The 26,553-nt window shown below is 41.6% G+C and overlaps 2 protein-coding genes across 27 annotated transcripts in view; one reads left to right on the plus strand and one right to left on the minus strand.

Annotated features, from left to right (window-relative positions):
• The window catches only part of tgs1 (trimethylguanosine synthase 1), a 71,443-nt gene extending 49,910 nt beyond the window's left edge, over positions 1 to 21,533 (minus strand). For 2 of the 13 annotated variants that reach the window (XM_078540485.1, XM_078540486.1), the window contains exons 1-6: positions 21,329 to 21,532; positions 15,420 to 15,571; positions 8,253 to 8,425; positions 6,898 to 7,705; positions 5,645 to 5,768; positions 513 to 599 (exon numbers count right to left, since the gene is read on the minus strand). In XM_078540485.1, coding sequence (XP_078396611.1) covers positions 513 to 599; positions 5,645 to 5,768; positions 6,898 to 7,705; positions 8,253 to 8,425; positions 15,420 to 15,571; positions 21,329 to 21,444 — 1,460 coding nt within the window. In that variant the 5' untranslated portion in view covers positions 21,445 to 21,532. Of the gene's footprint in view, positions 1 to 512; positions 600 to 5,644; positions 5,769 to 6,897; positions 7,706 to 8,252; positions 8,426 to 15,299; positions 15,572 to 21,328 lie in introns of all 13 variants that reach the window. The other 11 variants (XM_078540477.1, XM_078540479.1, XM_078540476.1 and 8 more) reach the window with 9 other exon arrangements.
• A 52-nt stretch (positions 21,534 to 21,585) lies between these two features.
• The window catches only part of tmem68 (transmembrane protein 68), a 77,773-nt gene continuing 72,805 nt past the window's right edge, over positions 21,586 to 26,553 (plus strand). For 3 of the 14 annotated variants that reach the window (XR_013576419.1, XM_078540503.1, XM_078540505.1), the window contains exons 1-2: positions 21,591 to 21,815; positions 22,365 to 22,439. The gene's annotated coding sequence lies outside the window, so the exon portion shown is untranslated. Of the gene's footprint in view, positions 21,816 to 22,364; positions 22,440 to 26,297; positions 26,374 to 26,553 lie in introns of all 14 variants that reach the window. The other 11 variants (XM_078540500.1, XM_078540502.1, XR_013576420.1 and 8 more) reach the window with 9 other exon arrangements.

The raw sequence follows: 26,553 nt of genomic DNA on the forward strand, positions 1-26,553 counted from the left end.
ACATCTAGAGGATCATGAGAGATAATAAGAACTCTTTGAGAGCTACTGCAAACAACAATACTGCTCTTTAAAAGGTACTGCAGCTCTATGAGGAAGGTATTCTAGGAGACTGACAAATGGTGATCCCCATCCTATGACATAGACAATAAAGGAGATCCCTTCTGGTTGATGTTATAGCTATCATTACAGGGGTTTGGAGAGCCTAAAAAATAAACTGTCCTCAAAATTATAACAATGTTTTTTTAAAAAAAAGATATACATTGTTGAATTTACTGAAAATTTGCCTTAAAAGCACACTATATGTCTTTAATATTATTTTGTAATAATGTATATAAACACACAAATGTGGGCAAGTAGAATATCTATATTATTCCATTCATAATCAAATAGTTCATTTTTTATTTCCATTTACTTTTCAGTTATTTCTTTGCCAGTCAATAAAATTGATATTTGGCTGATCCATTCTTGTGCGGCCTCTAGTTAAGTCATTGTTCATCTCACAGTATTCTTACTTTTGACTTGCATGGTACTTGAAACCAAGAGCTGAGTAGGCATCTTCCACTGTCACAACTGGATTCTCTTCAGCATCAAGTTCATGACTACAAAAGATAAGCATCAAAATTGACAAATAAAATTGCCAAAAAATACCCAAGCCTGCCAAATGACCATTTGAAAAAAGAAAAGTTACTCAGATTCAGATTTAATTTCCATATACTCTAATTAAAAAAGATTTGAGAAGGGGAATCATAATTGCCTGTTTTTAAGGTTACATTGTCTATAAAAGTGATTCCTTTACTCACAGCAGGGGCCAGTTCCTGATTCCTATTTGCTGTAAAATTGTGAATGTTATAAAGAGCATGAATGCAATTTAATATTACACTTTCACTGTGGTTTTGAGGATCTGAAAAATTGCAAATTTCAAAATTGGCAGAAGACACAAAACATGGAAGTACTGTGAACTGAGGGGGTAGTGGTAGACTTCAAAAGTACATATTTCCACCGTTCTCTCATCTTCACCTGGTCCATCTCCAACACTTCCCTTTCTTGACTGTCTCCATTTCTGGCAGTAGGTTGTCCACTAATATTCAATACAAGCCCATCAACTCCCACAGCGACCTCAACTACACCTCCTGACACCCTACTTCCTGTAAGGAATATAGGCCAGACTAGGTAAGGATGGAAAAATTTCTTTCCATAAAGGACATGAGTGAACCAGATAGATTTTATTATCTTTTTTACAACAATCCAGTAGTTACACAGTCGCCAATCCTGATGCCAGCTTTTTATTCCAGATTTATTTCATTCTCCCAGTTTCTCTGTCTATGTCGCATCTGTTCTGATGATGTTACCACCCACAACGGCACCTCCGACATGTCTTTTTTCCTCAGCCAAGGATTCCCCCTACTATGGCTGACAGGGCCCTCAACAATGTTTGACCTATTTCCTTCCATCATAAGGTCAGGAGTGGGGATGTTCGCTAATGATTGCACAATGTTCAGCACCATACACGACTCCTCAGATACTGAAACAGTCCGTGTCCAAATGCAGCAAGACCTGGACAATATCCAGACTTGGGCTGGCAAGTGACAAGTAACATTTGCATCACACAAGTGCCAGGCAATGGCCATCACGAACAAGAGAGAATCCAAGCATTGGCCCCTGACGTTCAATAGCATTGTCATCACTGAATCCCCCACTATCAACATCCTGGGTGTTGCTATTGACCAGAAACTGAATTGGACTAGCCATATAAATACTGTGGCTACAAGAGCAGGTCAGAGGCTAGGAATCGTGAAATGAGGAACTCACCTCCTGACTCCCCAAAGCCTGTCCACCATCTACAAGGCACAGGTCAGGAATGTGATGAAATACTCCCCACTTGACTTGACGAGTGCAGCTCCAACAACACTCATGAAGCTCGACACCATCCAGGACAAAGCTGCCCACTTGATTGGCACTACATCCACAAATATTCACTCCCTCCATCACTGGCACACAGTAGCAGCAGTCTGCACGAATTCATCAAGGCTCCTTCGACAGCACCTTCCAAACCCATGACCACTACCATCTAGAAGGACAAGGGCTGCAGATAGATGGGAAAACCACCACCTAGAAGATCCCCTCCAAGTCATTCACCATCTTGATTTGGAAATATATCGCTGCTCCTTCAATGTCGCTGGATCAAAATCTTGGAACTCTCTTCCTAACAGCACTGTGGGTGTACCTACACCACATGGGCTGCAGTGGTTCAATAAAGCAGTTTACCACCGCCATCTCAAGTGCAACTAGGGATGGGCAATAAATGCTGGCCCAGCCAGCAAAGCCCACATCCGTTGAATGAATAAGGAAAAAAAAAGTTCCCACACTTCTGCCCTCACCCCTTCCCCTCTCTCCCAGAACCATGATAGGGCTCCCCTTGTCCTCACTTGCCAGCCCATCAGCCCCCACATTCAAAGGGTTATGCTTCACAATTTCCACCAACTCCAGCATGATGCCACCACCAAACACATCTTCCCCCACCACCACCACCCACCCCGTCGGCATTCCAATGGAACCATTCCCTCCACTACACCCTGGTCCACTCCTCTATCAACCCCCCAACACCTCATCCCCTTCCCACGGCATCTTCTCGTGCAATGGCAGGAGGTGTAACACCTGCCCCATTACATCCTCCCTCCTCAATGTTCAAGACCCCACACACTCCTTCCAGGTGAAGCAGCGATTCACTTATACGTCTTTAAATTTAGTCTAGTGTATTTGCTGCTCACAATGCGGTCTCCTCAACATTGAGAAGATCAAACGCAGACTGGGTGACCACTTTGCAAAACACCTTCGTTCAGTCATCAGGGAGAAAATAAGATACACTTATTACTATATATAATAAACATAATATTAATTAAGCTTATTAAAGACTCATCAGTTATAGGTCTGCACCAGATAACATGGCTGTAAACCAAATTACTTCAGCAATTCTTAGCTAATCAATCTTCCCGAATAAATCTTCAATATCATCCTTTAATTTAAACAAAAATGTCAGCATTAGTTTATGGCCACAGATTTACTGGTAAGGGTTCTCCATAATTAGTAAAGGAGAGGCTGTGATTGTTAAATGTTACCTTCATATTACAAGGTCACTCAACCATGCTGTAAAGTAGTTCAATTGTCCTGAGATATGTTGCTTCTCATGGTTTGTCAGATGATTGCATAACTATAAATAATCTCAAGTACATCAGAGACTGAAGAAATTTGGAGTGTGTTACCATATTTGCCAACAAAAAGAACCGCAGTGAAATCCACTTATACATGATTTATTAACATAATTTATGCACACAGCATTTGCAATGATGTAGATGAATTGACAGCACAAATAGAAGTAAATAGGTATGATCTAACTGCCGTTATGGATACATGGTTGGAGGGTGACCAAGGCTGGAAACTGAAAGTTTAAGGGTTGTCGGCATTTACGAAGGACAGGCAAAAAGGAAAAGTAGGTGGGGTCACGTGGTTAATAAAGCATGGGATCAGTACATTAGTGAGAGAGGATCTGAGATTCAAAGGCCAAGATGTAGAATCAGTTTGGATGGAGCTAAGAAACAGCAAAGGGCAGCAAACTTTGTTAGGAGTCGTTTGTAGGCCACCAAATAGTGATGGTAATGTAGAGGCATGACATAAATCAGGAAATTAGAGGTGCATGCAACAAGGAATACAGTAATCTACCTCTAAACCTAATTAGCACTGATGCTGAGGAGGACACGTTCCTGGAATGTATACACGATAGTTTTCTAGAACAGTATGTTGAGGAACCAATTAGAGAATGGGCTATTTTAGATCTAGTATTGTGCAATGGGAAAGGACTACTTAATCTCATTGTAAAGGAGCCTTTAGGGAAGAGTGACCATAATATGATGGAATTTTACATGAAGTTTGAAAGTGACGTAGTTCAAGCTGAAAGTAGGGTCTTTAATCTAAAAGAAAACTATGAAGGTATGAAGGGCAAGTTGGCTGACATACACTGGGGGACTACATTAAAAGGTATGACCGTAAATAGGCAATGGCTAGCTTTTAAATAATACATGGTATGCAACTAATTTACATTCCTTTATGGTGCAAAAAACCAGTAGGAAAAGTGATCCAACCATGGCTAACAAGTTAAGGATTCTATCAGATCAAAGGAAGAGATATGGAAAGTTGCCAAAAAATGTAGTAAGCCTAAGGATTAGGAGCATTTTAAAATTCAACAAAAGAGAACCAAGAAGTTGACAAAGAGAAAACAGGATATAAAATTAAACTAGCGAGGGTCATAAAAACAGGCTGTAAAAGCTTCTATAGCTATGTAAAAAGGAAAAGGTTAGTAAAGACAAATGTGGATCCATTACAGGCAGAGAATGGAGAATATACATTGGGTAATAAGGAAATGGCAGAGAAACTAAACCAATATTTTGTGCCCGTCTTCATGAAGGAAGACACAAGAAACCTCCCTGAAATATTGGGGAGCCAAGAGATTAGTGAGATTGAGGACCTAAAAGAAATTAGTATTAGCAAACAAGTAGTACTGGAGAAATTAATGGGGCTGAAAGTCAATAAATCCCCTGGACGTAATGAGCTACATCCCAGACTGTTGAAGAGGTGGCTGTAGAAAGCGCGGATGCATTGGGAATCATCTTTCAAAATTCTATAGATTTTGTGGAAAAATGTGAAGTTAACCACTTTGGTAGGAAAATCAGAAATGTAGAGTATTTTTTAAATGGGGAGAGATTAGGAAACTTGAAGTCAAAAGAAACCTGGGTGTTCTTGTTCATAAGTCACTGAAAACTAACATGCAGGTGCAACAAGCAATTAGGAAGACAAATGGTATCTGAGCCTTTATTGCAAGGGGATTTGAGTATAAGAATAAGGAAATCTTGCTGCAATTGTATAGAGCCTTGATGAGACTACCCCTGGAGTATTGTGTGCATTTTTTGTCTCCTTACCCAAGGAAGGAAAAACTGGCCATAGGGGGTGTGCAACCAAGGTTCACCAGACTAATCCTGAGGATGGCAGGATTGTCTTCTAAGGAACGATAAGACTGGGCCTGTATCCTGAATGAGAGGTGATCTCATTGAAGTGTACAAAATTCTTACAGGGCTCAACAGAGTAGATGTAGGGAGGCTGTTTCCCCCGGCTGGAGGTTTAGAATCAGAGGACAAAGTCTCAGAATAAGAGGTAGGCCATTTAGGACCAAGATGAGGTGGAATTTCTTCAGTCAGAGGGTGGTAAGTCTTTGGAATTCTCTAACCCAGAGGGCTGTGGAGGCTCAATCATTGAGCATGTTGAAAGCAGAGGTCAATAGATTTCTAGATACTAATGACATTAAGGAATATGGGGATAGTGCAGGAAGATGGCATTGAGGTAGGTGATCAGCCATGATCTAGTTAAATGGCGGCGCAAGCTCGAGGGGCTGAATGGCCTACTCCTGCTCTTATGTTCTCTTTATGCTATTTCTACAGCTAACATCTTACTCTGTGTTTTCCATTTCTTTCATCTATGCTTTTTTCTAACAATGACCAGCTATACATAACCAGCTCAGTTTCCATTCTGAGTACACAGGGCAGACATCATGAAGATGAAATGAAGTGAGCTTAAATACGAGCTCAGGGGTATTCACCTTCTCTTCATCTTTACTGGTCTAGGTTCGGGTGGATCATCCTCCTCCTCATCTTCACTGTTCTGACTTTTTCTTGCTGCAGCATCAGTTTTTAATGCTTTGCTGGAAGTTTTAGGAGGATCTGCTGGCACAGTCAATCATAAATTCTTTGGATGAACCATTTTAAATAACTTTCAAAAGACAGGGTTTTTGCTGTTCAGATGGACAGCACATTACTACCTACTCTCCTGGTGACACTCGTCCTAACTACATGACTTTAAATGTTCTGGACTACAACTTAAGCTTTTTGGAACTTGTTCATTTTTGAATCCAATCATGACCAGAGACATGCCTGCCATTCTGCTCAACTACTGTGTGCTAGTGCATTTTTAATTCATATTTGATTGATCAACCTGATTAATATAGAGTATATACTGCACACTGCATTACTACAAAACAGAAACAACTTCATGATGCACAACTTTAAGGGAAGGTTTCACATATCTTTAGTAGAACGAATGCTACGTCGTCTTCATAAGAGTCAAAAACTAGTTTGCATAAATTTAATTGTTCAGCATCATACTTTTGAAAAATAAAATCTTTTGGTTGTGTGGATTTTGTATCTCTACAGAAACAAACTTGGTTGTACTCTTTTGGACCTAGATAGTTAAACCAAATCCTTACCATTTTGTTTGCTGGAGAAACAGTTCCAAAGCAGATGGGACAATATATAGTAGGTATTGCAGAACAGATGGTGAGGTACTGCAGATCAATACATCATGGCGACTTTATTAATGAAAGTACTAAGTTTAGCACAATTTAATGTAGAAGACGGCTGCCTCAAGTTATAGGACAGTTACACAAATATAGATAAAATAAAGAAACAGCTGCCATGGCCCTTTAGATGTAATCTACAACTATATGTTGAGACTAATGTTGCTTCTTACAGTTAAAAGGCAAAAATCTGAATCCAGCTCACAAACATTCTTTAAAGATGAAGGTACATGGAAAAAAAACTCACCTGTATTTACTGCAACTGAAGGCTCAACTACTCTAATACCATCAGTTGAATACCCATATTAAGTTCTGTTTAGACTTAGACATCCAGGAATAAAAAGAAAAAGAATACCGGTATTGACCACTGCAAGAGAAGATTGGAGATTCTAAACTAAACTTCACTTGCCCATCTTCAATCTATCTATAAAATAAAACTTGTTCTAAATCTACTATTCACACTTGCTTGAGTATCATGAGACAAGGTTGGCAATACTAACCTGACCGAACTGTGGACATTCTTCCACTGGATGCACATCTTTTGTTGTTGCTTCCATCACATGGTTCTTGCTCATCAGAAGCACACTCACAAGAAATTGCAGCATCAGCAGGACTCCAGCAGATATTGTTTTTTACACCTGTTGATTGCTTAGTCTCATTTCCTGAATCAAGTATTATATTACTGATCATACTGACAACCTCTCCATAACTAACCTCATTACACTCAGTTGTACTTTCTCCATTTGAAGCATCGACTGATTCTGCCTGCAGCAGAGTCCTGAAATGTTCACCAGTATTATTTTCAGTATTAGTGAAAAAGTCTCCTGTTTCATCTACATTTGCACAAGATAAATCTTTCCCAAGATCACAGTCTTTAGAACAGTCCACAGACCAGCCTTGATCTACCCAATACTGGAACTGCTCATAATACTGCCAATACTGTTCAGTGTAGAACTGTTGCCACTGCCCCTTGGTATCAGGACAGTTCCATGGTGCAGGTGCATCATCTGACCATTCGGGATGCTTGCCTAACCAATTTTCCCAAAGAAGACCCTCACCATACTGATTCCAATATTTTCCCCAGTCCGCTTTTAAATCTAGCTCAGAGGCTGCTGCTCCTTCACATGAATGATTAAGGTCAACACATTCTTCTTCAAAATCTGTTTGCTCCTCGGTCAACCCCAAGGAAGGGGTTGAACAGACATTTAAAAGCTTGCCTGGGCATTCTTCACAAACTTCAGATAGATCTTCAGTGTATTTGTAATTTGATTTTTTCTTTTTGGCTCTTTTCTTTGAAACAGTATTTGTCTAGTAAAAGAAAAAGGTTACCAAACGTTCATTCATCTTAATTAAGTGCAAATAATGTAAATATAGTCTGTGGCTTAGTTTTGAACTTCAACATTGTACATTTTATGTATAAAGTTATTAAAGCAGTAAATTAATTTTATCATTTTAAGTATTAAATAATTTTGTTTTCGCAAACTGCTGTATAGAAAAATCTTTTGCCTCCGTTGTAATGGTAGATACGGTTCTACTAAAATCCCCTACCCTATCACTAATTTATTGGTTTGTTCACAGGGTTGTGTTAAGATAATAGTAAACAGTTTTGGTGGGAATCTTTTTTGCCACAGGTTTGAAGACAAACAAAATACAAAGATTTTGTTTGAAATACAATGCCACAAATGTCTGATATGAGAAGATCGCCCAAAGTTGTCCACAATTTTTCCTCATAGTCCTAATATTCTGGATGGGTATGTGTTTAATAAATTTATTTGGGAATTTAAAATTAGTTTAATACTTAGAATAGTTCTCTCATACAAACTTATGATGTAAATTATAACAAAATGGTCCTTACCACTGGTTGCCTACAGGTTGATGAGCTACCAAACTGGAGAGGCAATCCCATATTTGCCATCAGCTCCGCCTCACTATCCACTTCACTTTCCTCCCGATTTTCTACAGTATTAAGAGTGGGCTCATCATCAGCATTCAAGTCTTCTTCACTCTTTTCTTCTTCCTCTTGGATATCTATAAGTAGCAAATAGCAGCTGCAATATTACACATCTCCCAACCAAGTGTGGGAAACAAGCCCATATTAAAATAACATTAGCCGCTTTCAATGTTTCAAAGTCTCTGCAGTCGTTTTCAGGGTTGTAATTGTCAGAAGCTGATGTCCAAAAGCGTGATTATTCGAGCAAGGTGTGTGTTGAGAAAACAACAACACATGTTAAACCTGATCGGCTGGATTTTCAGTCAGTAGGAAAACAAGGCCGCTCACCACTGACCTTGAATAAAAAGCTACCCACAGATACGATCTAGCAAACTCTGTGGCAGGAATTTCCCTGTTCCCAACAGCAGTTTAAAACTGTTGCCAAATCAAAAGGCTATCTCTTGTGAGACAGCAGTGATGTCAGCAATGACGCAACCAAACAAATTGAAGTATTCACTCAGAGCAAGCCAGGAAGTTAAAAGCACTTAAAATCCTTCACTTTTAATTTAGATATTCAGGTAGCGAGATTAATTTTTAGCTATATCAAAATAGAAATTAAAATAAAGATGCAAACTTTTTAAAAAATGATTTTGTATAAAAACTGGGGAGAAATTTGATATTTCAAAAGTGTAAAATTAACTTCTCAGGGCCGACAAAGAAGTTTAGCCATAATTTATGAAGTTTGAATTATGAAGTTTGTACACTGCTAAAAACCTAGTCACAGCTCATTTAACAAGGTCTAACTTTTTTCCAGGGCTTTTACAGTGAGAATTGTACCAAAGAGCTGGCATAGAGAACTATATTCAAAATGTTTTTAAAATATACCACCCTGTGATTCCCATAAATCAATTAGATTACAAGCAGTTGACACACATTCAAAAGCAATCACATGACCATATGGAGAACATAAGAAATAGGAGCAGGAGTAGACCATACGGCTCATTGAGCCTGCTCCACCATTCAGTCGGATCATGGCTGATCGTGGGCTTCAATTCCATTTTCCCACTCGCTCCCCATATCCCTCAATTCGTTGAGATCTCAAAAATAGGTCTTTCCCATACTTAAATGTATTCAACGATGGGAGCATCTACAACCCTCTAGGGTAGAGAATTTCAAAGATTTACAATCCTTTGAGTGAAGTAATTTCTCCACGTTAGTCCTAAAGATCGGACCCTTAGCCTAAGACTGAGTCCCCGCATTTCAGATTCCCTGACCAATGGAAACAATCTCTGTGTCCACCCCATCAAGCCCATTCAGAATTTTGTAGGTTTCAATTAGATTGCCTCTCATTTGTCTAAACTCCAGAGAATATGAGCCCAATTTACTCAGCCTCTCACTATAGGATAACCCCCTCATCCCAGGTACCAATTTAGTGAACCTTTACTACACCACCTCCAATGAAAGTAAATTCCTAAATGTGCAGAGAAAAACTGCACACAGTACTCCAGATGCAGTCTCACCAAAACCATGCACAACTGGAGCACCAAGTCTTTATTCTTGAACTCTAATTGGCTTGCAAGAAAGGCCAACATGCTATTTGCCTTCCTAATTGCTTGCTGCACCTGCATGCTAACTTGCTATATTCCTTGTACAAACACACCCAAGTGTCTTTGGCATCAACACCCTACGAGCTTCTCACCTTTTAAAAAATATTCTGCTTTTTTATTTTTACGACCAAAGTGAATAACTTCATGCTTCCCTATATTATATTCCATCTGCCAATTGCTGCCCACTCATCTAACCTGTCTATATCTCTTTGCAACCTCTCTGCTCTCCCTGCAGCTTACCTTTCCACCTAGCTTGGTATCATCAGCAAACTAAGATACATCACTCTCTGTCTCTTCATCTAAGTCATTAATATAGATTGTAAATAGCTGAGACTCCAGCACTGATGCTTGCAGTACTCCACTATTCACTGCCTGCCAATTTGAAAAAGCCCCATTTATGCCCATTCTCCTCTTTCTATACATTGATTAATCCTCTATCCATGCTAATATATTATCCCATTTCCAAGAGCCCTTATCTTATCTATCAACCTTTTATGTGACACCTTATTGAACGCCTTTTGGAAATCCAGGTATACTACATTTACTGGTTCCTCTATATCTACTCTACTAGTTACATCCTCAAAAAACTATAAATTTAACAAACAGGATTTTTCTTCAGGAAAGCCTCAATTAGATTGCCTCTCACTTGCGTCAGTCTTCACAGTGGAAGACACGAGTGACATCCCCAAAGTTCAAGAGAATCGGGGGGCACAGGTGAGTATGGTGGCCATTATCAAGGAGAAGGTGCAAGGAAAACTGAAAGGTCTGAAGGTGGATAAATAACCTGGACCAGATGGATTACATCCCAGAGTTCTGAAGGAGATAGCTGAAGAGATAATGGAAGCGTTAGTGGTGATCCTTCAGGAATCACTTGAGTCAGGGAGGGTCCCAGAAGACTGGAAAATCGCAAATGTAACCCCCCTGTTTAAGAAGGGAGTGGGACAAAAGACGGGAAAATACAGGCCGATTAGCCTGACCTCGGTTGTTGGTAAGATTTTAGAGTCCATTATTAAGGATGTGATTTCAGAATACTTGGAAGTGCATGGTAAAATCAGGCAAAGTCAGCATGGTTTCATCAAGGGGAGGTCATGCCTGACAAATCTGTTAGAATTCTTTGAGGAGGTAACGAGTAGGTTAGACAAAGGAGAGCCAATTGATGTTATCTACTTGGACTTCCAGAAGGCCATTGACAAGGTGCCACACAGGAGGCTGCTCAGTAAGATAAGAGCCCATGGTGTTAGAGGCAAGGTACTAGCATGGATAGAAGATTGGCTGTCTGGCAGGAGGCAGAGAGTGGGGATAAGGGGGTCCTTCTCAGGATGGCGGCAAGTGACTAGTGGAGTTCCGCAGGGGTCGGTGTCGGGACCACAACTTTTCACTTTATACATTAATGATCTAGATGAAGGAACTGAGGGCATCCTGGCTAAGTTTGCAGATGATACAAAGATAGGTGGAGGGACAGGTAGTATTGAGGAGGCGGGGAGGCTGCAGAAGGATTTGGACAGGTTAGGTGAATGGGTAAAGAAGTGGCAGATGGAATACAATGTGAGGAAGTGTGAGGTCATGCACTTTGGTAGGAAGAATAGAGGTATAGACTATTTTCTAAATGGGGAGAGAATTCAGAAATCTGGATTGCAAAGGGACTTGGGAGTCCTAGTCCAGGATTCTCTTAAGGTTAACTTGCAGGTTGAGTCGGTAGTTAGGAAGGCAAATGCAATGTTGGCATTTATTTCGAGAGGACTAGAATATAAAAGCAGGGATGTGCTGCTGAGGCTTTATAAGGCTCTAGTCAGACCACATTTAGAATATTGTGAGCAATTTTGGGCCCCGTATCTCAGGAAGGATGTGCTGGCCCTGGAGAGGGTCCAGAGGAGGTTCACGAGAATGATCCCAGGAATGAAAGGCTTAACGTATGAGGAACGTTTGAGGACTCTGGGTCTATACTCCATGGAGTTTAGAAGGATGAGGGGGGATCTGATTGAAACTTACAGAATACTGAAAGGCCTGGATAGAGTGGACGTGGGGAAGATGTTTCCATTAGTAGGAGAGACTAGGACCCGAGTGCACAGCCTCAGACTAAAGGGGAGACCTTTCAGAACAGAGATGAGGAGAAACTTCTTTAGCCAGAGAGTGGTGAACCTATGGAATTCATTGCCACAGAAGGCTGTGGAGGCCAGGTCATTGAGTGTATTTAAGACTGAGATAGGTAGGTTCTTGATTGGTAAGGGGATCAAAGGTTACAGGGAGAAGGCGGGAGAATGGGGTTGAGAAACTTATCAGCCATGATTGAATGGCGGAGCAGACTCGATGGGCCGAATGGCCTAATTTCTGCTCCTATGTCTTATGGTCTAAAGCCATGTTGAATAGTTCTAATCATACCATGTGTTTTCTAAGTGCATTGTTAAGTCTTCCTTAATAATAGATTCCAACATTTTCCCAGTAACTGATATCTTTTTATTCAGTCATGAGACGTGGGCTTCGCTGGCTGGGCCAGTATTTATTGCCCATCCCTAATTGTCCTTGAGAAAGTGATGGTGAGCTGCCTTCTTGAACCCCATGCAGCCCATGTGGTGTAGGTGCACACACAGTGCTGTTAGGGAGGGAGTTCCAGGATTTTGACCCAGCGACAGTGAAAGAAGGTGATATATTTCCATGTCAGGATGGTGAGTGACTTGGAGTGGAACTTCCAGGTGGTGGTGTTCCCATCTATCGGCTGCCCTTGTCCTTCTAGATGGTAGTGGTCATAGGTTTCAAAGGTGCTGTCTAAGGAGCCTTGGTGAATTCCTGCAGCGCATCTTGTAGGTGGTACACACTGCTGCCATGGTGCGTCGGTAGTGGAGGGAGTGAATGTTTGTGGATATGGTGCCAATCAAGCCGGCTGCTTTGTCCTGAATGGTGTCAAGCTTCCTAAGTGTTGTTGGAGTTGCACTCATCAAGGCAAGTGGGAAGTGTTCCATCACACTCCTGACTTGTGCCTTGTAGATGGTGGACAGGCTTTGGGGAGTCAGGTGGTGATTTACAATTCCTAGCCTCTAACCTGCTCTTGTAACCACAGTATTTATATGGCTAGTCCAGTTCAGTTTCTGGTCAATGGTAACCCCCAGGATGTTGATAGTGGGGGATTCAGCAATGGTAACACCATTAAAAGTCAAAGGGCAATGGTTAGATTCTCTCTTGTTGGAGACGGTCATTGCCTGGCACTTGTGTGGCGTGAATGTTACTTGCCACTTGTCAGCCCAAGTCTGGGTATTGTCCAGGGCCAGAATATTGCCATCGGCGTGTGGGGGTGAGCCTGACACGCCAACCCACAAAATGACGAGAGATGACATCATCAGGTGTCATTTAGATCTTTCGTTTGGTGGGCGCGCGCCGGAGGTGGCTGTGCACCCGCCGAACCGTCAACGGCCAACTGTCAACAGCTGCATGCATGCGAAAGAGCGCAGGCCCCGACCCTCCCTCCTCCCCCGACCCACCCTCCCCCACACAGTTAGCGCTGAGCCTTAATTGTCCTGCCCATGTAAAATGGCAGCGCGCAGCCAATCGCGGGCAGCGACTGGCTCCGTGCCCGCCCCGGCCCACTCCCGATCTGCCCGCCCGACATAGGTAAGTTTCTGGCCCACGTCTTGCTACATTTGGACATGGACTGCTTCAGTATCTGAGGAACGGTGCTGAACATTGTGCAATCATCAGTGAACATCCCCACTTCTGACCTTATGATGGAAGGCCATTGATGAAGCAGCTGAAGATGGTTGGGCCAAGGGCACTACTCTGAGGGACTCCAGCAGTGATGTCCTGGGGCTGAGATGGCTGACCTCCAATAACCACAACCAGCTTCCTCTGTGCTAGGTATGAATCCAACCAGCGGAAGAGTTTCCCCCGATTCCCAGTTTTGCTAGGGCACCTTGATGCCACACCCGGTGAAATGCGGCCTTGCTGTCAAGGGCAGTCACTCTCACCTCACTCAGGAGTTCAGCCATTCTGTCCATGTTTGAACCAAGGCTGTATTGAGGTTAGGAGCTGAGTGGCCCTGGCGGAACCCAAACTGTGCGTCAGTGAGCAGGTTATTGCTAAGCAAGTGCCACTTGATAAATGTGTTGATTACGACTTCCATTACTTTACTGATGACAGAGAGTGGACTGATGGGGTGGTAATTGGACAGGTTGGATTTGTCCTGCATTTTGTGTACAGGACATACCTGGGCAATTTTCCACATAGCCAGTGTTGTAGCTATACTGGAACAGCATGGCTATGGGCGCAGCAAGTTCTGGAGCACAAGTCTTCAGTACTATTGCTGAAATATTGTCAGGGCCCATAGCCTTTGCACCATCCAGTGCCTTCAGCCATTTCATGATATTACGTGGAGTAAATAAAATTGGCTAAAGGCTAACTGGCCTGTAGTTCCCAGTTTTCTCTCTTCCTTCTTTCTTAAAAACGGTGTAACATTTGCAAACTTCCAATCCAATGGGCCCGTTCCCGAATCTAAAGAATTTTGGAAAATCATAGCTAGCACATCCACTACTTCTGCAGCTATCTCTTTTAGAACATTAGGGCGCAGGCCATCAGATTCCGGGGATTTGTTGGATTTTGGTCCCTTAATTATCTTTAATACCTTATCTCTGCTGATATTAATTTCCCTGATTTCCTCATACTTTTTAGCTCCTCGGTTATCGTCGATTTCCGGTATGGAACTTGTGTCTTCTACTGTGAAGACAGGCAAAATATCTGTTCAATGCCTCTGCCATTTCCTCATTCCCCATGATAACTTCTCCTATTTCTGCTTTTAAGGGGCCAATGTTTACTTTAGCTACTCTCTTCTTTTTTGTATACTTATAAAAGCTCTTACAATTTGTTTTATATTCCTGGCTAGTTTACTCTCATATCCTATTTTTCCCTTTTTATCAACTTTTTGGTAGCCCTCTGCTGATTTCTAAAACACTCCCAAACCTTAGACTTGCTACTGTTTTTTGCAACATTGTAAGCCTCTTCTTTTAATTGAATTCTATCCTTAGCTTTCTGAGTGTGTTCTTCTTGCTGAAGTTTTACTCTTCATTGGCAAGTGTTTTTCTTGAACATTTTGAATTTTTTTTTGATGGTTCCTACTATTCATTTACCTCCATACCTTTTACTCTATTTACCCAATTAACCTTAGTCAGTTCTCCCCACATACCTATGTAATTGGTTTTGTTTAAGCTTAAGATTTTTGTTTGCAATTAGAATACGTTACTTTCAAACTTAACATGGAATCGAATGGTATTCCAAAAATCCTAAATATAACTTGGAAAGAGGATATAGACAAAAAAACGAAGCACATGAGATACATACTAGAAGCAACTTTCAACACTGAACCAAATATTTAATACTGTACCTCCATTATCTTCATTGCCATAACATGTACCTCCATTATCTTCATTGTCATAACATGTACCTCCATTATCTTCATTGCCATAACATGTACCTCCATTATCTTCATTGTCATAACATGTACCTCCATTATCTTCATTGTCATAACATGTACCTCCATTATCTTCATTGTCATAACATGTACCTCCATTATCTTCATTGTCATAACATGTACCTCCATTATCTTCATTGTCATAACATGTACCCTTTAATCCCATCCGGTAAAGTTCCCGGTCACTGCAATAAATTCAATAGGAGCCAACATCACACTTAAAGTACACAGTGAAGGTACATGCTGATAAATGGTTTTGGAATATCTCATTTCTAATTTAGACATTATCATTATTATTGCCTGCATGCACGTTTTGCAATTAGATCTGTTCAGTGACATTCCAAGGAACAGGGAGGCAAAATTAGAAAAATTCAAGTGTTGATAAAATTGGAGATGATATTGGGAATAAATACAATATTGAATATGGAAGATATAGAGAGAACTATACTCCAAGTAGAGAGACAAAATAAGTAAAGGCATCCAAAAAATGTTTATATAATAGGAGATAATGACACGAGGAATAGTTTCTTGGAATGTTATATTGACATCCAGACCCCTCAATCTCTGAGCCCTGGCAAAGATACCACCTTCAGGATATCAGACACAGTTGGTTCAGCTTCACTGAAGCTGTTTTCCCAAAGCAGATATCTTACTGCATTACCAGACCTCAGGTGCCTCAGTTTGTGTGCAGCAATCCAGTTTTATTAACTGGGGTTAGGGTGAATTCAGTCACCAATGAAGGGGCAGAGTAGCAGCTGAGGTGTCCGTACAGGTGGCTCAGGGGGATCAGCTTAGGAGTGAAAGGTTGACCAGGAATGTCAGCCTAGAACATGTGCTCCAGGCCTGAAATGGACTCAGATACACAACCTCAGGTATACAACAACACAGATTTAAGGTGATTGGTAGAAGGATTAGAGGGGACATGAGGAAAACCTTTTTCACCCAGTGGGTGGTGGGTGTTTTGAATTTGCTGCCTAGTTTGGTAGTGGAGGCAGAAAACCTCAACTCATTGAAAAGGTACCTGGATCTGCACTTGAAGTGCGTAACTCTCAAGGCTATGTACTGGGTGCTGGAACGTGGGATTGGAATGGACAGAAAGTTTTTTTATTTTTTTTATTTTTCAGCTGGCACAGACACAATAGGCTGAATGGCCTTTCTGTGCTGTTAACTTTTCTATGGTTCTAACCTACTGACAGATGAGACTGTTGATTGAGCTGTTAAAGCCAAGCCGATTGAAAATTGATTCCATAACCCTTAGTACCTTTACCTAACAAAATTATATCAAAGTCGGGAAATGGGGTTAAGATACAGATCAGTAATGACTTAACTGCTCAATGAAACAGGCTTGAAATCCTGAATGGCCGGCTCCTGTTCCTATGATGTTCAGGAAAGCAAGCCTTTGATTAAATGGTCATATTCCAGTCTGAGTCAGAAGCTGAAGGGTTCAAACTCCATTACAGACAGCATAGGCAAGTGGAGATTGGTCTCCAAGTACTGGATAAGCAGTGGGGCATTAACACCTGAAACAGTGATGGCTGGCTCAGTGGTCGTATTTCCATTTCTGAATCAGAATGGTTAGGTCCCACTGCAGATAGCCATGCTGAGTGGGGTGCTGCATCTGAATTGACAGCCAGTGGGAGTACTTACATACTTACATCTGTCGGGTATGTATGACCCTAATCACTGTAATGTGGATAATGAAGCGCTTTCTCCTTCAGTGTAGCCCACCTAACAGAAGGTATTCAGGAGATAAAAATCGTGAGGATGGCAACAGGAGACCACCTCAAATGCTCTTCCCTGATAAATGGCTCAAGAATCTCAAGTGCAAGACTTGAATTAGGTCCAGCCTTATGGCAAATATAACAAAAAGATGGAAAAATTACACTTGACCATTAATGTTTATGTACATTTTGCTGTTCAATCATTTGTTGATCTATGAAGCAGTTCAATTTTTGTTTTGACTTTTTATTATTTTCATCACCAACTAGGTAGGGAAGCAAAACTCATTGTGATGCAACTACTCCTAACAGTGGACAAATCGATGGTGTGATGATACACCAATCTGAGATCACAGCCCCTGCTAAGTTCTTCTTGCCAACCAATCATCTGCTTCTCTGTTACAATGAATTAATTCAGCCATATCAAACTTAGTGCATCTCTAAAGATGACTGATGGGTGTAGTAGCTCTCTGGGTCAATTGAATTGGTTATTTAAGTGCTGGCATGGGGAAAGTCAGATGCTAGCTGCAAATTTGTCAACGAATTCATCTTAACAGAAGCAAAGTCAGGTGCAACAGGCTGGTTATCAGAATTGCTGCATGGGAGATTTTGACAGCCCCAGGCTCCAACCCTTTACCTGGCTGTCAAGTAGTTATCATCTGACTCCATTTCTATCTCATTCCTATTGCTGATAAAATCAATTGTCATGTCCAGACTCGAATTAAGTGTTCTCCTTCCAACTATCACAAAACGCATCTTATCCACAACTGGCACAAGAATAAAACAGGAAAGGTGGCTGAACCATGGATTACAAAAGAAATTAGGGATACTATTAGATCCAAAGGGGAGACATATAAAATTGACAGAGAAAGCAGCAAGCCTGAGGATTGGGAGTAGTTTAGACTTCAGCAAAAGTGGGCAAAAAGATTGATCAAGAAGGGGAAAATGGAGTATCAGAGTAAACTTGCAGGGAACATAAAAACTGATTGTAAAAGCTTCTATAAATATGTGAAGAGAAAAAAGATTAGCAAAGACAAACGTAGGTCCTTTACAATCAGAAATGGGGGAAATTATAATGGGGAACAAAGAAATGGCAAAGGAATTGAACACATATTTTGGTTCTGTCTTCACATAAGAGAACACAAATTTCCCAGAAATGTTAGGAAACCAAGGGTCTAGTGACAGGGAGGAATTGAAGAAAATCAGTATTAGTAAAAAAAAATGGTGCTAGAGAAATTAATGGGTTAAAGGCTGAAAAATCCCCAGGGCCTGATAAATCCTAAAGTACTAAAGGAAGTGGCCTGGAAATATTGGATGCATTGGTGGTCATCTTCCAAAATTCTATAGAGTCTGGTGCAGTTCCTACAGATTGGAAGGTGGCAAATGTAACCCCACTATTTAAAAAAGGAGGGAGAGAAAAAACAGAATTACAGACCAGTTTGCCTAACATCAATAGTGGGAAAAATGCTAAAGTCTATTATAAAAGATGTGGTAACACAACACTTGGAAAGCATTAACGGGATTAGACAAAGTCAGCATGGGTTTATGAAAGGGAAATCGTGCTTAACTAATCTACTGGAGTTTTTTGAGGATGTAACTAGTAGAATAGGTAAGGGGGAACCAGTGGATGTGGTGTATTTGGATTTCAAGAAGGCTTTTGATAAGGTCCCACATAAGAGGCTAGTGGGCAAAATTAAATCACATAGGATTGGGGGTAATATACTGGCATGGATTGAGATTGGTTGACAGACCAGAAACGGAGAGTGGGGATATGTGGATCTTTTTCCGGTTGGCAGGCAGTGACTAGTGGTATACTGCAGGGATCAATGCCTGGGCCCCAGCTATTCACAATATATATAAATGATTTGGATGAGGAAACCAAATGCAATATTTCCAAGTTTGCTGACGACACAAAACTGGGTGGGGTTGTGAGGAGGATCCAAGGAGGCTTCAGGGCAATTTAGACCAGTTGTGTGTGTGGGCAAACAAATGGCAGATGCAGTATAACATGGATAAATGTGAAGTTATATGCTTCGTTGTGAAAAACAGAAAGGCAGAGTATTACTTAAGTGCCGATATATTGGGAAATGTGGGTGTACAAAGGGATCTGGGTGTCCTTGTACACCAGTCAATGAAAGTAAACAGGTAGGTGCAGCAAGCTATTAGGAAGGCAAATGGTATGTTGGCCTTCATTGCAAGAGGATTTGAGTTCAGAAGTAGGCATGTCTTACTGCAGTTATACAGGGCCTTGGTGAGACCACGCCTGGAGTATTGTGTGCAGTTTTGGTCTCCCTACCTAAGAAGGGATATACTTGCCATAAAAGGAGTGCAGCAAACGTTCACTAGGGATGGCAGTACTACCATATGAGGAGAGATTAGTTCAACTGGGCCTGTTTCACCTGAGTGGGTGCTTATTTTCAGAACTTCAGCAATCACACCTTGTGATGATGACTCATTTTAGTGTGCTCGTAAATTTTCTTTAGCCAGTGTAAGCTTTGACTCAGGTAGCAACAATTCTGGGGATCCAAGAATCATAAGAAATACATGCATCGTTAATTGTTGGTTTCTATAATAAACAATAATGTGAAATGTAGTGTAATTAAATCTACATGATACCAATTATTAATGGGGGCACAGGGCATGGGAAAGACCACAGAGGAGGTCGTGAACAAACGCAATATCAAGAAAGAGTCGATGTGGTGAATATGGACTTCCAAAAGGCAAAAGCAAAATACGGCAGATGCTGGAAAATGCTTATCAACCAGCATCTGGAGAGAAAAACAGAGTTAACATTTCAGGTCTGTGAGGGAGAGTGGCAGCATGGATACAAAGCTGACTGAGTGACAGAAAACAAGAGAGTAGTGGTAAACAGTTGCTTTTCAGAGTGGAGGAAGGTATACAGTGGTATTAGGGACCAGTGCTTTTTTTGCTAAGATGACACAAAACTTGAAATTATTGTGAACTGTGAGGAGGATAATGATAGACTTCAAGATTACATATATTGCCTGACAGGACAGGTCTACAGAACATGTAGCTGCTGAAATTTAATGCAGAGAAGTGTGAAGTAACCGATTTTGGTTGGAAGAATCAGGAGAGGCAACGTAAACTAAAGGGCACAATTCTAAAGGAGGTGCAGGAACAGAGAGACCGGGAGCATATGTGCACAAATCAATGAAGGTGGCAGGGCAGGTTGAGAAAATGGTTGAAAAGGCTTTTGGGATCTTGAGATTTATAAACAGAAGCATAGAGTACAAAACCAATGAAGTTATCATGAACCTCTATAAAACATGCCAACTGGTGTATTGTGTCCAATTCCAAACAGTGCACATTAGGAAGGATGTGAAGTGATTAGAAAGGCTGCAGAAAAGATTTACGAGAATGGTTCTATTGATGAAGGACCTCTGACACATGGACAGATTGAAGAAGCTGGGGTTGTTCTCCTAAGAGAATTAAGGTTGTGAGATTTGATTGAGATGTTCAAAATCAAGAGGGGTCTTAGTCAAGAACCAAAGGACACCGATTTAAAGTGATTGGCAAAAATAGCCAAAGAGGACAAAAAAAAGATTTTTCTGCAGCGATTGGTTAGGATCTGGAATACACTGCCTGAGTGTGTGGTGAAGGCAGACTCAATTGTCCCTTTCAAAATGGAATTGAATAAGCACCTGAAATGAAGCTGGGGAGTGGGGCTAACTAAATTTCTCTTGCAGAGAGTCCACACGGACTCGACAGACCAAATGCCCTCTTTCAGTGCTGTAACCATTTTATGATTCTATGATCTGGAGTTGTATGATTGCTTAATCCAGGCCTGTTTTTATGTTTTTTACTTGGGATTCATTTTCTTCTGACAGGAGATAGAAGAAACCCGAATTGTTGACCAAGTAGGTTCTCCCCAAGCCTCCAGGTCTGCCCCAAATTTTAATTCCTGCCTCTCCTTTAGCAACTAAAACAGGCGTGGACGTTTAGCGTCGTCGCAAGGAAAACAATGCACATTTGTTATTCTCACTGTGTTGCAGTAACAGAGAGTGAATGTTGTTCTTAATGTATGAGAAGTCACAGAAGGGGCGGGGTTTTCCTGTATTTCGGCTCATACTATGTTTTTTTATATACCGAAAGTCAGGAGAGTTTGGAGAAAGTTGATGGGGAAAAGCAGTGACTGGGAGAGGGGACAGGAACTTAACTTCATGACCAAACATTAACTTCAGCAAAGCCGCCAGAGTGACTTACTGTACGTAGGCTCTGCTGCAGAAACACTGGATCCGCTCCGTCTCCTCACTGAAACCTTCCAGCAAGAGGAAAATTTCCGCCACCATACTCCAGTTCTCGCACATGTTGTCTCTCATCTCAACGCAGAACCACCACACTCCTGCTCCCCGGCAGGCAGTAGCCGAAACTTCCGGCAGATGTAGGTCCAACTTCCGGTGAGTGAGGTCAACGCGCGCGCGCCCCGCCTGGTGCGTGACCCTGACCTGCCTCACCGGAAGTTCCGAATGCGCAGCTGCGGCGAGTGGGGGAGGGGCCGGGCTCCCTAGCGGGGCCCGAGGGATCGGCTGCTTGCGAGTGACAACTGGAGCCCACGGTGGCGCAGGAACTGCGAACCAGGGCAAAGGACAGGCCCAAGCTTCAGAGGCGAGTGACGCCGGCTACAACGATCAACAGTAAATTAATGAATGGTGAATAATGGAACAGCTTATTAGAGAAACGGCGTCACCGGGTGAGTGAGTAAGGGGGGAGAGGAAGGGGAGTATCAGAGGGAGAAAAAGGGCTGGAGAGGTATCGAGAGACTGATGGAGGGCAAGCGAAGGGGAAACGGAGATGGGAGGAGAGAGAGAGAAGGTATTCATGCTTCATGAGGAAGGCATAATTCTTCATTATTCTGCCCAAATAGCGACATGTAGACCAAGTGATTTCCTGTCCCAGTTAGATCTTTCCCTTTTGAAGTTTGAACTGGGACAAACAGGTGAAAAGGATATCATCGCAGTTATTCACAATATCAAAGCTGTCCATCTGAATAGGGCTCAAAAGGTATCTATGGATCTGTTTGTGCCCAGGAGCTTTTCTGATATTGCAGTCTAGTCTCCCATCCGAGCTTACACCAAGAGTTGCTTAAAATGTTTTTAAAATATTGTGTTGCAGAGTTGGAAAGAGCCAAATGGGCCTGATTCTCCCCTTGGGGATAATGTAAAATTGGTATAACACTAATAGTGTACAAGACCTGCAATTCTGCGTATGCTGCAGCATAAATGGTATTTTATTTATTCAGTATTCTAGTGCCATCTTGAAGCACTTGTGGACTTACTACATTTGAAATGGATGGCATCAGAAATTTGCTTGATAGGTAAGAAGCCATCCCTAATGAATATGAATGTTATTTTTGAAACTGACTTAAAGTAGATTAATTTCTCAGTTGAAAAGCAGTTTTGTCACATGCACACTTAAGACGACTATTTCTGGTTTATTGAATGATAGTTACTAAAACAGCCTCACCACTACTCACAACTATTCTGGATTTGAATTTAGTAATATTCAGTGTCAATGTCCTGCTTGGGAGAGGGGGCCATAAAAGGTCCTTGTGCAAGAGGAAGTTCTGGTTTGTTGTCTACATTATTAAGTGCTGAAAAGGTCTTTTGGCAGACTGGAATTTGTTTGACTCCTATTACTGAGAGCTTAGATTGGTGGAGTTACTCAAAGCACACCTTTACAATTCAGTTGACACCTTGCAAAATCGATCAACAACAAATTGATACATTGGCAATGAACTATTCTGTATGTCTACTAAGTTGGCTTTGAAAAATATTTTCTGTGAAGAAATATATCTAAGGAAGGACATACTTGCCTGGAAGGCAGTACAGTGAAGGTTCCAGAAATTGGTTCCTGGGATGAGAAAGTTGTTCTATGATGAGAGGCTGAGTAAACTGGCCCCATATGCTTCAAAGTTCAGAAGAATGAGAGGTGATCTCATTGAAACATAAAAGATTCTGAAGGGGCTTGACAGGGTCGACACTGAGAGGTTGTTTCCCCTAGAACCAGGGGACACAAGCCTCAGAATAAGGGGCAGGCTATTTAAGACTTAGATGGGGAGGAATTTCTTCACTCAGAGGGTGGTGAAACTTTGGAATTCTCTGTTGTGGATGCTCCATCATTGAATATGTTTAAGGCAGTAAACAGAATTTTAGTGTCTCAGGGAATCAAGGGATATGGGGGATAGGCAGGAAAGTTGAATTGAGGCAGATTAGTACACATTGCCTGCCAGATTTGATCAAAATGAAGGCAATAAAGTACTGATGCTGTGTGTGATTTCTTATAAAAAGAAAACGAAGGCTGACAGTGGTTACTGAAATGCACTCTCTAAATCTGGCATAAATAATGGTCGTCTTAATTTTGTGCAGTTTAATTTTCTAAGAGAGGCCACAGTTTTGCTTGTCTCATCTACAGCAATCTAGATTTTGAGTCAATGCTGGAGTCATGCCTCTGGCCATTTACTTTTACAAATGCCTTTGCAGACTAAGTCTAAGGTTACAGACCTTTGTACTGCTGGTTTCCAAGCTGAAATTTGTTAACAGATTGTGTCTGGAGAACATTATTTTCTTTCACCTTCAAACATCACCAATCTCCATTCTTACCTTTCTCCCACTGCTGCTGAAACCAAAATGCACACCTGCTTGACTTTAAAGATTAATCTGCCAACCACCCTGCCTCCACATTGCGCCAACTAAAATTCAGTCATACCACCATAGTCTGTATTCCCAACCATAATCTGATCCTGGCTGAGCTGCACTGGCTCCCCATACCTCAATGAATTGGCTTTCAGATCCTCGTGATCCCAGCCGCAGTCCCCAGTCCGTTTGTTCCATTATTTATTGGTGCCTGTTCCATTTCTTTGCCCATTGGAATCCCTACTGTAAATCCTCCTGACGTTTCACCCATCCCTCTATCAAAGGTTTCAAAAAATAACCAAGTTTTATATTCACTTTTTTCTACACGTTATTTGAGACATTTTTATGCAGGTGTGAAGAAATTTAAATTGTTCTTGTTTCTTGCTATATGTATATAGTTTTACTTGACTTCTTTCTGCTGCAGTACATTTCCTCAAGGTTAAAAAAAGGAAAAGTCCAGTCATGCCAGATGAGGGGTCTCCAGCAACATATAATACATCTAGCGAGCAATGAGTGCTTCCTTCATATCGCTTTGAGATTGGTTAATAACTTAAATATATTTTTGCTAAGAAAATGTACTGTCAGAAAAGTATTTAAGTTGTGTGTGATCTTATAACATTAATTCTTGGAACTAATAGCCTCTCAGCTGTGGAAATGCTGAGTCCAATGGCCAGCCCCTAAATGTTGCCCATAATACTCCTCACTACATTCTGCTTCAGCGCACGTGTTAGGAACATAGGACTTAGGAGCAGGAGTAGGCCTTTTGAACCTGCTCAGCCATTCGATAGGATCATGGCTGATCTGGTTGTGGTCTCAACTCTACTTGCCTGTCTGCCCTCCGTGATCCTTGACTCCCTAGTCTACCAAAAATCTATCTGACTCAGCGTTGAATAAATTCAATGACCCAGCCTCTGCTGCTTTCTGGAGAAGAGAATTCCACAGACTAACAACCCTCGGAGAGAAAAAGATTCCGCTCATCTCAGTCTTAAGAGAGAGACCTCTTATTCTTGAACTGTGTCCACTAGTTCTAGTCTTCCCCCAAAAGAGGAAACATCCTCCTGGTGTCACCCTATCAAGTCCCCTCAGGATCTGATATGTTTAAATAAGATCACCTCTCATTCTTCTAAACTCCAATGGGTATAGGCTCAATCTGTTCACCTTTCTTCATAAAATAAGCCCTTCATCACAGGAATGATTCAAGTGAGCCTTCTCTGAACTGCTTCAAATGTATTTATGTCCTTTTTCAAACAAGGAGACCCAAACTGTACACAGTACTCCAGATATAGGGCAGAATTTTCTGCCTGTTGGGCGGGCAGGCCCGACCCAATCTCCGGCGGGCGGGGAGCCAACCCCCGCCAGTGAAATGGACCGCACCACCATTTTACGTGGGCGGGACAATTGAGGCCTGCCCAGCATGACGTCCGGCGAGAAGCGCTATGCGCTTCCTGTGTGGGCGGGGGGATTCCCCAAAAGCGAGAGTGTGCTTTCTCAGGGAGATCGCCTGGAATTTGAAAACTATTAAAACTGGAAAAAAAAACCCTTACATGTCCCCCTCATGTGATAATGTCACATGAGTTGGGACATGTTCATAATTTACACAATAACTTTATTAAAATTTTTATAACGCTGCATGAAACCTCATCCCGCCGCTGGCTGAGGTTTTATGTTTTCTCTGTTTGCCACCGGGGCTCCTGACCTGCCCGCCAACCTGAAGGTTAAATGGGCAGGTCCTTCAATTGTTTAAATGATCCTGTCAATGGCCTCAATTGGCCATTGACAGGTCAGCTGATTTTGCTGCGCCCCGCCTTCCTGAAAATTTAAATGGGCGGGATGACGTCAGGGGTTCCGCCCGACGTCATCCCACGTCATTTTACGCATTGGTGAGCAGGCCCCGTCCCCTGCTCGCCGACGGCAAAATTCTGCCCATGGTCTCACCAATACCCTGTACAGCTGCAGTAAAACGTCTATCCTTTTACAGTATTTTCCATTCCTTTTGCAATAAATGGCCACATTCCATTTGCCATCCTAATCATTTGCCATATCTGCAAGTTTTGTGATTCATGTACTAGGACACCCAGACCCCTCTACCACAGAGTTCTAAAATCTCTACATTTAAATTGTATATTGCTTTTCTATTCTTCATGCCGAAGTGGACAAATTCACATTTTCCCACATTATTCTCCATCTGCCAAATTTTTCCTACTCACTTTATCTATATCCCTTTGCAGACTGTCTATCCCCTCTTGGTAACTTACTTTCCTACCTATCTTGGCATCATCAGGAAATTTAGTTACCATATACTCGGTCCTTCCATCCAAGTCATTGATGTAGATTGTAAATACTCGAGGCTCCAACACTGATCCCTGTGGCACTCCACAAGTTACAGCTTGCCAACCTGAAAATGATCCATTTATCGAATTACTGCTGGAAACTGTTGCATGATTTACTGTGCAATTCCAAGTTTGTCAACAGAGCAGTCAAGTGGTTGCAATCTTGAAAAACTGCTAATTAAAATTCAGCCTCTGCTCATGTGTTTCCAGGGATTCCAAGATGGCACCAAAACAGGAGGTATAGTTAATTCCTTGGAATACAAAAGGAAGCTGTTGAGGGACATTGGTAAGGTTGAGGAATTAGCTTAAAGGTGGCAGATGGAATTCAGAACAAATGTATGTTGATTTTTTAAAAAGACAATAATTATACACTGGAACTAAGCTCACTGCTGTGGAAGAGCAGAGAGATATGGGTATACAAATTCACAGGAGATTATAAGTAACATCCCAGATTAATAAGGCTCTA

This window comes from Cetorhinus maximus, chromosome 4 (genome assembly GCF_964194155.1).
Source record: "Cetorhinus maximus chromosome 4, sCetMax3.hap1.1, whole genome shotgun sequence".
Taxonomy (NCBI): Eukaryota; Metazoa; Chordata; class Chondrichthyes; order Lamniformes; family Cetorhinidae; genus Cetorhinus; species Cetorhinus maximus.